This window comes from Heliangelus exortis, chromosome 2, assembly GCF_036169615.1.
Source record: "Heliangelus exortis chromosome 2, bHelExo1.hap1, whole genome shotgun sequence".
In the NCBI taxonomy this organism is placed as follows: Eukaryota; Metazoa; Chordata; class Aves; order Apodiformes; family Trochilidae; genus Heliangelus; species Heliangelus exortis.
In genome coordinates, this window is record NC_092423.1 from 100,115,183 (window position 1) to 100,130,164 (window position 14,982).

At 39.3% G+C, this 14,982-nt stretch overlaps 1 protein-coding gene across 12 annotated transcripts in view; it reads right to left on the bottom strand.

Moving 5' to 3' along the window:
- The window catches only part of PTPRM (protein tyrosine phosphatase receptor type M), a 470,301-nt gene that overhangs the window by 26,133 nt on the left and 429,186 nt on the right, over positions 1-14,982 (bottom strand). For all 12 annotated transcript variants that reach the window (XM_071737183.1, XM_071737189.1, XM_071737191.1 and 9 more), the window contains one exon: positions 9,490-9,587. In XM_071737183.1, the coding sequence (XP_071593284.1) occupies positions 9,490-9,587 (98 nt within the window). The remainder of the gene's footprint in view (positions 1-9,489; positions 9,588-14,982) is intronic.

Sequence of the window (14,982 nt, forward strand, 5' to 3'; positions counted from 1 at the left end):
TACTAACAGAAGGTTTAGCTAAATAATTGATACATGAATCCAGAACGGAATATTAAATGCATTAGATTTTTTTTCTCACACAGTTGCTACCACAACAGTAAATATCGACCACAAAGTAGAAAACATAATTTTGAAATCTCATCTGAGCAGAACTATAATTGAGAGTTTGTTCAGATACACCCCACATTTACATCTTTACAACGTGCCAAAAAATACAGATGTTCATCACAAGATGAGATAAAAGGGTGAATGCCAGAGACATAATGAAAGTGCTCTGGTTTAATCTATTCATCCCAAGGTACACTGTCCAATGGTTCCAACATGTTTATTTTACTAATAATTTTAGAAATTTGGAGATGATTATTATATACTTCCACCCCCTAGCTCCATCCCCCAGCAAAATAGTCTAATGTGAGAAACTAAGAATTAAAAATGAAGATGGAAAGTTGTTGTTGCTACTTCTAAATATAACAAACAATGTAGGCAGCAAATGGCTAATGAACACAAATTGTGACTTTCGAAGCAGTATATTTAGCCATTTGGCAATACAACACATCTAGCTAAAGGCAGTTTGAAAGACAGGACAGTAATTCATTCACTTAGAGGTTTGGGATAGGAGAAATATTCCAGAATTAATGATGTGATCTGGCTGTGAAATATACTTTGTAGTTTGTATGGAACAGTTTAAATAACTCTGATTATTCAAAGTTTCCAATTTCCTTTGATTCTGAAATATTCTTAGTAAAAATGTGATATAACTGGCTACACATTTCATGGATTGTCGTTACTGAAGAGCAGTATTATATATTCTAATTTAAAATTAATCCTGAACTAAGTAATGATGTTAAGTCAGACATAAATTTTGAAGAGAAACCTCTAGGATATAAAATGAAACAGCCAACCAAGCTCTCTGGTGAAAATTATTAACAGGTTTTACAGATGTAGCTAGGATAACATAATGTACTTTTATTTGGCTGACTTGAAGCAAAAGGACATCCAATAATTGAAAGTATTTTTATTTAAATACTTTTCAAATAAAGAAATTATTGTGATTTTGAACTTTTTATACGTTATAAACCAACCTTTGACAGAAGATACACCCCTATCTTTCTTTTTTTCATTTTCTTTGTTTGCTTTTAAGCAAGTCAGTTAATTGATTTAAAACCTCATTTTACAGTTTTCTAAGAGGTATGGAAGAGTACTGAGAAATACAAATTTAAGACACTGTCTGGCACTATCAGATGAATGAGTCTCTATGAAGGCAGCCAAAAGCCTTTATGTTGTTCACAGCTCCCAAAGGGAGCCAAAATTCAGGGGTTACCATGAATTTTACTACCTCAGTCTAACTTTTTTCAGTGGTGACTCAGATAATTGATATAATTCTCCACCTCCTGCTGCCCTGCATCCCAATCCTAGGTTGCCTGGACTTTTGTTCAACTTCTTCCTAGAACATTTGGCTCTCTGGGCATGTCCAGTACTAGCCACACACTAATGCTTTCCATGGGAGGGAATGAGTGCAATCCCTTTGTTCTTAAGAATCAGGTGTACTGTTAGCATGGCATCAACCTGGTAGCTTGGGTTTGATGAAATCAAGCTGACAGGCTAAATCCAAGGAGTAACCTTCCTTTGGCCATGAAAAAGAATTAGCTCAGAAGCATTGCTCTAAGGAAAAGGCAACCCAAGGCAGCATTCCTCTTGTAGCATTCCTGCCTCCATCCCTAATACCAACAGCAGAACATGGATTGCCTCTATTTCACTGCATATATTTATGCAATTTTCTCTCCCACTGGTCATTAAAAAAGGCTGGAAATGAGTGTGCCATAGTGCAGCCCTGGAGGGAAAAAAGGCTGAGGATGGAGCAAATGAAAAGGGTGGTCCCTTGCCAAGATGAAGGATGGTTACAGGATTAGCTGCAGCTCCTCAAAGCCTGTCTTAATCCCCGGCACAACTGTGAAATCATGGGAATATTGCTCAGATCCTGTGCTCTGAGGACCCAGTGTGCCTGCATCAAGCAGGACAGCCTGTGCTCTGATTCCTGAGTTTGTTCTAAAAGCTAGTTGAGCTAGAGGACCATCAAGATGGTGGATTGCCTTATGGCTCTAAAAACCCTGAAACCTCTATGGCTCTAAAGATCTGATGCTAGGTTAGAGAGCTCTGCATGTTACTTTACTGGGTAAGTTCAAACTGTGCCAGTGCCTCCAGGATACTTCTTCCTTCTCAAAGAGGCTGAGAGATTAATTTCATGAGACTGCTGAGGTGAGGAGGCCTGCAGTAATGAAGCCATGTAACTAGCCCAGACATTTAGAAGAAGAACCTGAAGCCCTCTTTGCAAACTACACTTAGACGTGCATCCTACACCTTGACACCTTGACTTCTGTTTAATATCTTCATTGATGATTTAGATGAAAGGACTGAGTCCACCATCAGCAAATTTGCAGATGACACTATGTTGCGTGAGACGAATCTCGCTGTGGGCGCGAGCTCGGTTCGCAAACAGAGTCAATCGAGCTATTGTTGGTTCGGGTTGGTATCAGTGAACTAACTTCGATCCGCCATGGCTCTGGAGCCTGCTCAGGAACCACACCTTGCCGATCCCGGGCATGCGCACCTGGGCCAGCCCCAACTGGGCACAGGTGGGGCGAGCACCGTCCGGGCCCATCACCCGGCAAGTCCTGGCACCTGCTGCCTACAACACTAAGCTGGGGGGGAGTGTGGATCAGCTGGAAGGCAGGAGGGCTCTGCAGTGGGACCTGGACAGACTGGAGAGTTGGGCTGATTCCAACAGGATGAGGTTCAACAAGGCCAAGTGCCGGGTCCTGGACTTTGGCCACAACAACCCCATGGGGAGCTCCAGGCTGGGCACAGAGTGGCTGAGAGCAGCCAGACAGAAAGGGACCTGGGAGTCTGGATTGACAGGAAGCTGAACATGAGCCAGCAGTGTGCCCAGGTAGCCAAGAAAGCCAATGGCATTCTGGCCTGTATCAGGAACAACGTGGCCAGTAGGTCCAAGGAAGTGATTCTGCCCCTGTACTCAGCGCTGGTGAGGCCACACCTCGAGCCCTGTGTCCAGTTCTGGGCCCCTCAGTTCAGGAAGGAGATTGAGGTCCTGGAGCAGGTCCAAAGGAGGGCAACCAGGCTGATGAAAGGACTCCAGCACAGACCCTATGAAGAGAGGCTGAGGGAGCTGGGGCTGTTCAGCCTGGAGAAGAGGAGGCTCAGAGAAGACCTCATCACTCTCTACAACTCTCTGAAAGGAGGGGGTAGCCAGGGGGGGGTTGGTCTCTTTTCCCAGACGACTTTCAACAAGACAAGAGGGCATGGTCTTCAGTTGTGCCAGGGGAAGTTTAGGTTAGATATCAGAAAGAATTTCTTTACAGAGAGGGTGATCAGACATTGGAATGGGCTGTCCAGTGAAGTGGTGGACTCTCCATCCCTGGAGATATTTAAAAAGAGACTGGATGTGGCACTCAGTGCCATGGTCTGGTAACTGCAGCGGTAGTGGATCAAGGGTTGGACTTGATGATCTCTGAGGTCCCTTCCAACCCAGCCAATTCTATGATTCTATGATTCTATGACAGCACTTCAGCAGCAAGCCCAACCAAGGGGGTCAATTAAACCTCTTTTATTTATTTCTCAAAGTGAATTATCTCAATTGGATTAGTAAGCATTAAGATTTCAATCTCTGTTGATTAACATTCTTTGAAACACAGCTTTTCCTGGGAACAAGCACACACCGAAACACTGAGAGCTGAAACCATGTCTGCTTTGAGTGACATGGGACAGTGCCAAACACTTGTAGGTTGATATCCTGTTTGATGATACATTGATGACCTAGAGACACCTCTATTAAATGATTGAAAAGGGTCTTTTCTTCTCTGTCCTGAAGAATAACAGCCAACTTCTCTCCCTAAGGGATCCTCCCCTGTTACACGTAACAGAGTAACCCCATCATATATATGTAACATTTATGTACCATAAGAACAGCTCCCAGGCTTTCTGGCTAAACATGATTAAGAAAAAAATCTTCCCTAGAGGGGAGAGTACACTATTTATAGTTTTTAGAACTGAGAATAGAATTACCTAGAAGAAGAGAAGTGTTTCATACTACAACCTTTCTCTCTCTCATTTTTAAAATGCAGTTTCTTTGTTTGAGTAGAAAAGTTAAAATGAAATCTTAGTCACCAGTATGCTAACGAACTCTTTGGCACACTTCCCATGTAGTGATTCGACTTATTTCATGTAAAGGCAGTTTCAATTAGAGTGTTTTTCCATTTCTACAAAATACAAATGTGCTGCTTGTGAGACCTGCTAAAGAATTACTTTGCTTCACCTCTACAATATCTCTGCAATGGGTGATCTGAATCTTAACTACAATTTGAATTTACCTTTGTTTATTAAAGGGTTCTTCTGCATGGAAGATTCTCAAAACTGTGAAGTTCAAGCTTCATACCAGTGTTGTGTCAAAAAATCCTTTTTACACTCAGAATAGGTCACAAGTTCATTGGAAATTTCACAGTTTTTATGTTGCTGGAATTTCCTCTGAAGATTTTGTTTGGTACTTGTAGTACATTTACAGTACGAAATCTTTGCATGGGATTTTATTTGGCAGTTTTTCTTGGATGCCTTATATCTGTATATTACAGATATAGAAATGGGTCATCAGGTGAATCTGAAGAAGACCTGGGTCAACATAAAGACTTCTGGGTTTTGCTTGTTAAGGAACATATTTGTACCTCTTTCAGAAATGTCTCTTGAATGTTGATCAAGGCTGAACATCCTGAGCATCCCAAGGCCCAAGCACATGCACATAAGACTGCTTTGGGCTCTGCCCTAGGTCTTTCCAGAGAAGAAAAAATCTTTTTCAGACAACTTTGTCTTGCAACAGGGAGTGCTTTTCAGCCAGGCAGCATCAAAGAGATATTCCCTCTCTATCAGAAGACAATTGAATGATTCTCCTCACTGTCATGTGGACCCCAATACTCTTTTAAGCATGAAAAGTTGGAGCCATCAACATTTTTGCAGCAAGGCAGATGACAGTGCCACATTTGTGACACTTCAACCACACGTCCAGTGAAAGGAAAATCTAAGTCACCACTGTGTTCTTTCTTCTGCCCTGTGCAGACACCGCCCTGCTGGCTGCTGGGAGGGAAAAAGCCACCCAGGAGGAGTGTGAGATGGCTGTCAGGAAAGGACAACACTCTTGAGAGTCCTGAGAGATCAGATGGCAGTGAGATGGTTGTGTCCCTAGCACTAAGGCATGTGTGCAGGCATAGGGGCTATTTACCAGTCTATGGCTGACCTTCATTCTCCCCTTTGTGTCACTTCTATTCTGTTGTAGTCAATCTTTCCTCCTTCCAAAAAAAAAGGTCTTTTGTGTGCTTATTAACATTATTAGCAGTGGTTGCTTTCTAATTCTGGATAATAATTGAGAAACTCTAATTACTATAATTACTGTGCTCCTAGGGTGAGGTTTTATTTTTTTTACAATTATTTCTGGTGATTTTGGGGGGTAAATACTTTGTTATATTAAAAGCAGGTTAGACAATCATGAGTGTTTGCAGTGCATTTACATATCAGCCACCTCCACTGAATTACATCAGTGCATTTCACCATTTATTATTCAGATATTACTAAATTTCTTCTGCCTCAAGCAAAAGCAAGGAGTGGGAGAGAAAGTGACTACTGACAAATGACAAATGATGTGACACGCGAAGTTTGATTCTGCCAACCAAGTGTTAGTACCAGCCCAAGAGCAAAGATGGAGGTGACAGCTAGATGGCACAATTGAATATACTCTAAATCTTCCCAACACAGCTCCTTAAAGAGGAAATAAATGTTTCAATGTGTGCAAACATTTAAATACTTCAAGAAGAAACCTGAGACTTTGGCCAGTACATAAAGACCTTGATTCACTTCCCACTCCTTTCCATAGAATGATCCAGCTCTGGTTTTTTTGAGTCTGTACTCCAGAGCAGTCACTTGGAGTAAGAAAGATGTTCTCTTGTGTCTGTTTTTCGAACACCCCTACACTGGTGGGATAAAAAAATTTGTTTCTTTTGGAATAATACATCAGATCGTGACAAATCTCTCAGAAAAAAATGTCTGAAATTATACTGATGTCTTGAGTTGCTCCAGCACTTACAAACACAAGCATAGAGGCCTCTTGCATTAATTTAATCCAGACTATGTTATTTTGAAATAGTTTGTGGTCAAATTTATATATGTCTATGAGCCTTGGTTTTGTTTCTTTACCTGTTAGTATGCAGTTTGAAAAATTCTGATTTTTGCACTAAAATACAGAGAAGGTCACTACTTGTAATTTGCTTTTTGTGAACTTCATTGTGAGTGGAAAGTTGTTGACCCCACCATGAAAAAGACAGGGACTTTTTTTTTCAAGGATGTTTCTAGGGTTATTAATTTGTTCAGTTGTGTTTTTCTTTTTTTTTTTTTGTTTTTTTTTGGTTTTTTTTTTGTTTCTTATTTGTTTGTTGTTTTTTGGTTTTGTTTTGGTTTTTTTTGTTTTGTTTTGCTTTGCTATGTTTTGCTTTGTTTTTGTAGAAGTTCTTATCTCAACCTAGGCTAATCTTAACTAAAAACCACTTAATCATCCATTATCAAAGAACTGTTCCTGCGACTCAGCAATGATTTTTCTAAACGACTTCGAGACCTCATTTAGATTTTTAATAAACAGTCACATTCTAATGAGGTCTTCATAAAACTGACTAAATATGTTTAGAAATCATTAGCTTAAATTGCCAGTACAAAAGGTTCCTTAGGGAGCCCTGCAGATTTTGTGATAAGACTTCTGGCAGATGGATTAGTATAACAGCACAAGTGAGTTCTGAATCTCCACACAAGCAGTGTAAATGTGAGTGACTGGGTACACAGGCTACCAGCTAAAGAGCTAAATGTCCCTCAGGTGGGTTCATTAAAGAGACAAAACAATCAAAACACATTTCTGTGCCATTTAAATACCAGGTGCACAGCAGTCTGCAGGTGCCAGAAACACTGACAAGGGTCCCTTGCTGGAACACACAAGAGCTTAAAGGGATGCGTGGTTTTGACAAGTGTGCCTCAGATAATGACAGATATTGGCAGATGTACCCGGACCCTGCTGGAGGGTAATGTGGGGGCTGAGTCATTTGCAGCAGGTGCTTGCATTAGGGACAGCCTCATGGTGATTCCTCCATCTGCAATTAAAACAGTCCTGATGCACAATGCTCCAGGGCAAGAAGCAAGTTCCTAGCACTGATTTAATGACTATCCAGCCAGTCCTGGTAAACAAATACACACACACTCCCTCATGAAGGGCTTGTGCTGTGTGGCAAACACATTAAACAGATATTCTTCTGCCTGAAAATATAAAGGAATTTTCCTCCTTGGTTTACAATGGGTCAAGAGGGTTAGAAGGCAAAAATAATAAATCCCTATACATTTGATACCATTAATAGCAACTGAAATCGAAAACCTCGAGGTTCAGAAGGTTACAAGGTTTGTCCGGCAGAAATGCTACCAAAAGTTCATTAAAATCATTACTAATCAAGGTGGCACAGAGCTGGAGTTCAGGGTTGTGGGACAGATGGTGTGTTTGCAATGTGTCTCCTTGTTGCTTATGGTTTCAGCTCTGGGAGCAGGATAGAAGCACCAGCGGAGGAGTGACTGCATTGTTCAGCAGCTTATACAATCTCATTTGCATTAAAAGCTCATTTCAATTTCTGCTCTCTGATATCACCTGTGTCAGCCTCCAGAGAAAGTGAGAACAAAGTCATTTCCACCACTGCCAGAAACAACAAAGCTGCAGATCTGTATCCCACTAGGGCTCTCGCATGCTGGGGAGACCTCCACGGTGGCACAAACTGTTGCTCACTGCTAAGGGAATGCACCACATCCCTGAATGTTGGGAGTGGAGACTGCCAACATTGGCACCACCACTGGTGTCTCCCTGGCTGATGCCTGACAGCTTGCTTTTAAATACTGACTTTAGGAAAACAGTCTGTGGTTTCACTCAGCGTGCTATTTTTGTTCTAAGGCTTGTTTATCCATACCCTGAAAACATCCCTTTTAAGTTATGTGCTTGGGTACTTATGAATGTGTATAAAGCTTTAACAAAGAGGTTTGCTGGAGAGATTCCTATTCTTAAAAATCCATCCGTTTTGAATTGATGTGTGACCAGCCACCTATTTCTACCTTTTCCTTACCCAAGGGACTGAATTTTAAAGTGGCTTCCGTGAGCCTTTTTTTTGCCTCCGCATTTAGTTCCATGCACATTCCTGTAGCAGGTGTTAATTGCAGTCACAAATCCAATCTTTTTTATATCTAAAAATAATATTAGCACCTTTCTATTGGTAGGCTTGGGCACACAGATATCTAAATATTAGAATTTATATTAACAATAGACAAAGAACAAAAGGGAGAATAAACTGAGACTGTAGAACTGGATCTCCTAAAAAGGAGACAAGGTCTGACACTTTAACTCACACCACGTAAAGTGCTCTCTCTCCTCCTGCCAATGCCAAAGGGCAGAGGGTATCAGCCACTCCACCAGTGTGAAATTAAAAACATCTCTTAAAACCATGTGGTTCAACAGTTTGATTTACAATAATTCCAGTACTTGCAATAAAAACAGTGGTTTGGTTTTTTTTCATTCTAAACCAAAGCTGTATGCCCAGTTTCCAAGGAAATTTTCTTCAAAAAAACCACCACTTCCTAGATGAGAACTAAGACACCAGCGCATAGACAAAGCAGTAAATTAAAAGACTCAGTTATTGATGGTTGTGAGAAACAAAGAAAATGGTTCCATTCAATACTTGTTGAAAACAAAATTAGCTATAATGACTTGAGTTGGAGGCCTGCTTTAGAAGTTATCAAGCAAAGAAATAAAAGTACACATTATCAACCAGGTAACTCAGGTTTTCCTTTACTATTCAGCTCCGGAAGACAACCCAGTGATCAGCAAATTTAACATACAAATAAGTAATGCTGTGTTTTCTGGTTTAGTCCAGAAGTCTAGCAGGAAGAAAAACCCAAATAAACCAGGTTCGTTCAGACTAATATACTACGAAGAAGGTTCAATCATAGTTTAACTACATTTCTCACAGTCTGTTTCAGAATTACTCTCTCTCAGTCTCCTTTTAAAAAAAGAGATGACTTCATACCTTGTTCTGTAACCAGTTCCCTGGTTTCCCTTAATAGAAATGGTAAACCTGAGATTTATACAAAGATATGATGCTTTCCTTTTCTGGCAGTCTTTGCAGGCTGTGCTGTACAGAATGCAGCTTTATCAGTTACTTTTTCATTGTGATAATGCTATCAAAGACAAGCATCCAAGGCATGTTTAAAAATAATTGATAATGAACCTCTTAGCGGAGGCAGTCATAAATATTTTATGTGCTATACTCAGTATATAAGCATCTTGTTGGTCTGCTATTTAATTTGCAAAAGCAAACACCTTGGAAGTCTTTCATCTTTTAAAGTACAAAAATCACTTACCCTTCCCACTTCTACAAGATTAGTAACCATGATTATGCTGGCTGTGTTTTCATGCCAAACCATTCTCCAGAAGTCATATATTGTCTCCTGCATTGGTCCTGAAACAATAAATCAAAGGAAAGGTTACTTTCTGAAAGTCTCATGATTGGACCCTTGTCTCTGGGGAACTCTGAGAAACCATGACTATACACATATATTCATATCTAGCATCATATTTTTCATTTAGGGTCAATTTCTTTTCTGACACCTCACCTATCTGCATTTAAGTATTTTTCCCTGAAACAGTGCTTTGCAAGAAAGTTAGTTCTCCAACATTTAGGTATTTATCTCTGTGATACCCAGAAGTGGAACGATAAAAAGATGGATAACATTACTCTTTCTCTTAACAATTGGATGATAACCTCGGAAAGGTGTCTTTGGAATGAAAAGAGCCCCAATGGACTATGTGGCCTTTCCTGGTTTCTAATATTTTTCTTAGTATACACTATCCATCAAATTACCCCAGCTCCTAAATTGCACAACGTGAAGTCAGACAGAAGTTACAGGTTTTTTTTTGCTGCAGTTTATCACTTTGCAAAGCAGAGGGGAAAGCTGGAAAGAACCCTGGCATGCCACAGCAGCCATGTCCTCTGCAGTGCTTTCCCCACCAACCTGTGGGCTTATGTAGACCAACACAGGGCTCCCTCCCTCTGCCCTCGTGCTACAGCTGGGTACCAGCCCATAGGAACTGCTACAGATAGGTCAAGTGTTGAGAAAAAACACAGAACTCTGTGTGTGCCTTGAGCCTGCATGTCTTACCCATGACATTCAGTGTGCCACCTGACTTTTAAACCACTGCTTCAAAATAACCAAGCCATTAAAAAAAAAAAAAAAAAAAAAAAAAAAAGTAAAATGCTATCGGGTACTGTAAACTTAACAGCCATACTGAATCTGTTACTGAACTGCCACACTGCAGTAAGCAACTAGGGGGCTTATTTAGAGGGATGCCTTAAGTCAGCTAATTTGAGGACAAATGGATAATGTATTGGCCTAAATGTTCCTCTAGTGAAGAAAACAACACTCTTAAACCATTACCAAACCTTACGCTGACGGATTTGGGTAGCTTGGCACCTGATTTTTGGTATCTTGAGCTCTCTTTGAAAAGAAATCTTTCACTCGGAAGGTCTAATACTTAGTGAAAAATGTAGCAATGTATTATTACTCTATTATCATGGCAGTGGGGCTTGAACTTTGAAGGTGCCTTACAACCTAAGCCATTCTGTGATTCTATGAATTTGTGTTAAAAACAGTTCAGTAGGCAAATAACATCACAGTTGTGACTCACTTAGAACTCAGGTTAAAGAAAAAGGATGGTAATAGTCTAAAACTTTTAATTTTTTAAAATTTGTTTTTATTTTCAGCAATTTCAAAGGAAAATTTTATAATCCGTAATATACATTTGTCATTTAAAGAAGTTATGTATTCTCCCCCTTACTTGCTCTGTTTTTTAAAATGCTGCATATATTTCAGTTTTTCCTATGGTCACTCAACTTGTCCTTTATTTACTTTGGTTGTTCATATAACAGGAGAAAAAGCCACTTAAAACAACAGGAAGCTCTGACTTTTAGAACACAAGAAATGTCAGAAGGTCTCAGAGTAGAAATAACACCAGCAGCTAAAACTATAGTTTCTGAAATTACCAAATTCAAGCTGACACTGTGGCTGCAACACTGGACACACTTTTTTCTTTGAATTTACAGCACAGAACTGTTGGTACTTTTGTGAGACTTCTTTCTCAAGTATGCTAAGAGTTAAATCACTCTCCACCATATGGAAATTTACAGTATTTTACTTTTATGTAAGTGTCTTGGATATGCAATGCAGTGAGAGTCTGAGTGCAATTTTGAATGTCACACTAAGATAATTAATTGATCAAAAAGCTGTATTGATGCTTACATTATTAAAACAGAAGCAAGCTAAACTTTCATTATAATGTATATTAAAGTCACAACAGCACTGAAAAAATTTTGGGCCAAGATTTCTTATTGGTGAAAGGAAGGAGCCTATTTTACTCACTGTAGGAAAACACTATCTCTGTATAGCTTCTTCCTTCCTCTCAAGCCTCAAACAAGTATTCAGCAAATTTACTATACCTTTGAAGGAGTTTGTCTAAGGGAAAGGCAGTTTTCCAGAATAGTGTTCTGGAGAGAGTCTTTAAGTGCATGACAAATTATTAACATTATTTCAGCTTGATCAGGGACAAAAAAAAAATAACAATACTTGCTCCAAGAATCCTCATGGCAACACGTTTTAATGGAGAAAATCTAAGTGTCTCCACTGCATTTGATTGCCACAAGATTATGTGGTTTCAAAATTGTTCACCTGAATATGTTTTTGGTAAAAATGCGAGAAAGGTAAGAAAAGATCCTCCGTCTTTTATTTTTTTCCTTCTAAGAGCTTTGAGAAACTGAGAGGCAAAAGCTTCTTGATGTATTTTCTTGAGATACAAGATAGTTGGGTCCTACTTTGTAACAGCCATTTCTTTTTGGCAGCTCTAGGATAGCCTGCAAAAATGTATTCCTGGGGTTTTTTTTAATTTTTTTTTTTTTTATTCTACAGACAGTGCAATTTTTCTTGTAATTTAAAGATTCCTATGTTTCAGATCCTCCTGAAATCACAAGTCACAATTGGGGAGAGATCCTAAACATTAAATTCTTCCTAAAGATTTTGAATTTTGCACTCTTTATAAAGAAAAAAAAGAGAATAAATGATAAGAAAAAGAAATCTTTAAAAAAGTAGTAGCATTTTTCAGACCAGAGGAAGGCTGAACTAGTACAAGTCTTCAAAGCTTGATTCAATTTTTTTTTTTTCCAGAAGAAATGTCCTATTCCACAGTGCTGAGTATACTGTTCTCAATCTTACTATCCAAATGACAAGCCAATCACAATTGTGTTTGACAGAATTTCCTACTGTCCTCAAGTACTGTCAAATGTTCTCTTACTTTTCTTCTCTTCTTCCATGTAGCCTCCAAACTTCCTTCACATTCAGGACAGTGAAAGGGAAAAAAAAAAGACACCTGAAAACCTACCTTAAAGTCTTTGAAATTAATTCTTTTCTACCCCATTTTTCTTTTCTTCCTGACATTTTTCAAATTATTTTCTGACACATGAATAAATTATTACTTGTCTCCAGCCAGAATTGAAAATCATCAGAGGCTAGGTGGGGTTGGAGAATTTTTTATCATGTAGAACTGAACAATTTGATTCCAGAGACTTGTGATAGAGAGAGGAAGAGGCTATAATTGTTCCAAGCATCAGCTTCACAGATGTGAGCACAATAGGCAAGAAGTTTATTCTCAGCAGTTATTGCCTTGTGGGAGAAGAAGGTCTGAAGAGAAGGTGTTGTGCTGCCCAACACTCAAGCCTGTGGTGCACCCTGTTAGCAACACAATGTAGTAGCTGCTATCAAAGATTTCTACTGTGGAAACCAGAACTCAACAACATACTGCAACCAGAAGATGAAAAACAAAGGAAAACAAGAAAAAGAAATCAACCCTCCAACCTCCCAGCCAATTAAATGCATTACTAAAAACCTCAACAGAAATTATCTGTTGTATATATCTCAACCATTAATTATATACCAATAGTTGTCAACTGATGCTCTGGGAATACAAACTTATTAGGAAAAGGAAAATCACACATCTTTTAAGGACAGTTTAAACTTATAAGAAACTGCTTCTGTATACAGAGCTTTCTAGATCCTCTAGTTTTGCTTGTGACCCAGTCATAACAACTGGTATTGCTACTGGGGTAATATGATCAATTTTAACTTGATAAACTAGCCAAGAGTAGAGGAAAAAGTGTTCAGATGTTAGAAAAAAGGCAAACACACAAAGAAACAAGCAGAGCCCAAATTCTGAAACGTCCCCAGCACTTACCCAGATGGAACCTGTAAATCTATAGATCATTTTTCAATGTCTAGAAAATCAAGCAGCTTGAACAAGGAATAGTTTCTAGCATGGAATGTCAAATCCACATGCTAATGCTTGGTCCAGCTGAAACCAAATTCAGTGATAGATATTAAAACTAGAAATGTGCAGAAAATGAGCAGATACATTTAAGCACCAAAGGCCCCCAGGGACAGTGCACGGGCAGGGGTAGCCATGAGTGTGCGCTGATGGAGGCAGTGTACTGAGAAGATGCAAGACTTGTATTTGCAGCAGTTCAATTCCATCTTGAAAAGAGTGTAATAAACCTCTGCCCAGTGAGCAGACACATCCATTCTGTGTGAGGAAGTTATAAAATGGTCCTTTCATCTAATGGTTCCTGCAGTTTCTACTCGCAATGCGAACTTCTTCACTTTTTACTGAAGAAAAACTTGCTGCTTGCTGTAATGACTGCCTGCAACTTGACTACTCAGTGACAACTGCCTCGTATGCCTGCACAGAGTGGAGCTGCATTTTCACCATCCTTCTCCACTATGTATGATCCCTTCAAAATGAACTGTAGATCAAGTGTTTTCTTATTAACAGATATGGCTGCATGGCAAAAAAAAAAAAAAAAAAAAACCCACCCCAAAAAGCAATTATTCCCTTTACAGCTATACTGTCAAAACCTCCCAGACTCAATATGCAGCAGACATTGCTCAAAATACACATGAAAGCATAAAATTAGAGGTAAACAAATAAAAATTACTGGGAAAACAGAATGCAATAGATATGGATGCTGCTTTCTTAATGATGCTCTTTCAAGGGACAAGACTAGATTTTAGCAGGATAACTTACAGAGAATTTAACAAAAGGAAACAAAATTACAGGGTTACTAATGCTCCACCAGACCAGTGAACTGATAAGCCATAAGTGCATGTTATTTGCTCTTTTAACCAGGCTGGAAAGTGGAGGTAACAACAAAAAGCCCTTTCAGAAAAAGTTACTTAAAAAATGGTGGTTAAATGTTACTTTGAACTATAGATATCACTGAGTACAGGCAATGGATTATCTCCTGTAACTGAAGTACATTTTTTTTTCACTACTCAATTACACAATGTGCCCAAGATGTTATCAACAGGAATTTGCAGGTGCATCATTATGTGGTGAGGTTTCCATGAGTTCTGCCACCCTCCCAGCTACCTCCTGGGAAGGTCACTCTGGTGGTCACTCACGCTGCATGCCTGGACACCTCTTTGTGTCACCAAGTGTAGACTAAGGAGTATAAGAGCAGGACCCCTTTTTCATCAACTAAAATGAAATAGAAGAAATAAAATATCTTGATCTTTCTGTATACAACAGTCAGCATACTATAAAGAAAAGTGACAGATCCTGGCTGTGCTGATTTAGTCAGAACCACCACATCAATTAGCACTATGAACTGCTAGTTCAGTATTTTTTTGTAATTGCATCCCTTCTGCTACACAGCAGTACAGCTGAATGCTGGCTCATCTCTGCCCTCCTCAAATAAGCTGGATTCTGAACAGGAGATACTTTAAAGATCTGATGAGCTGATTGATAATCTGATT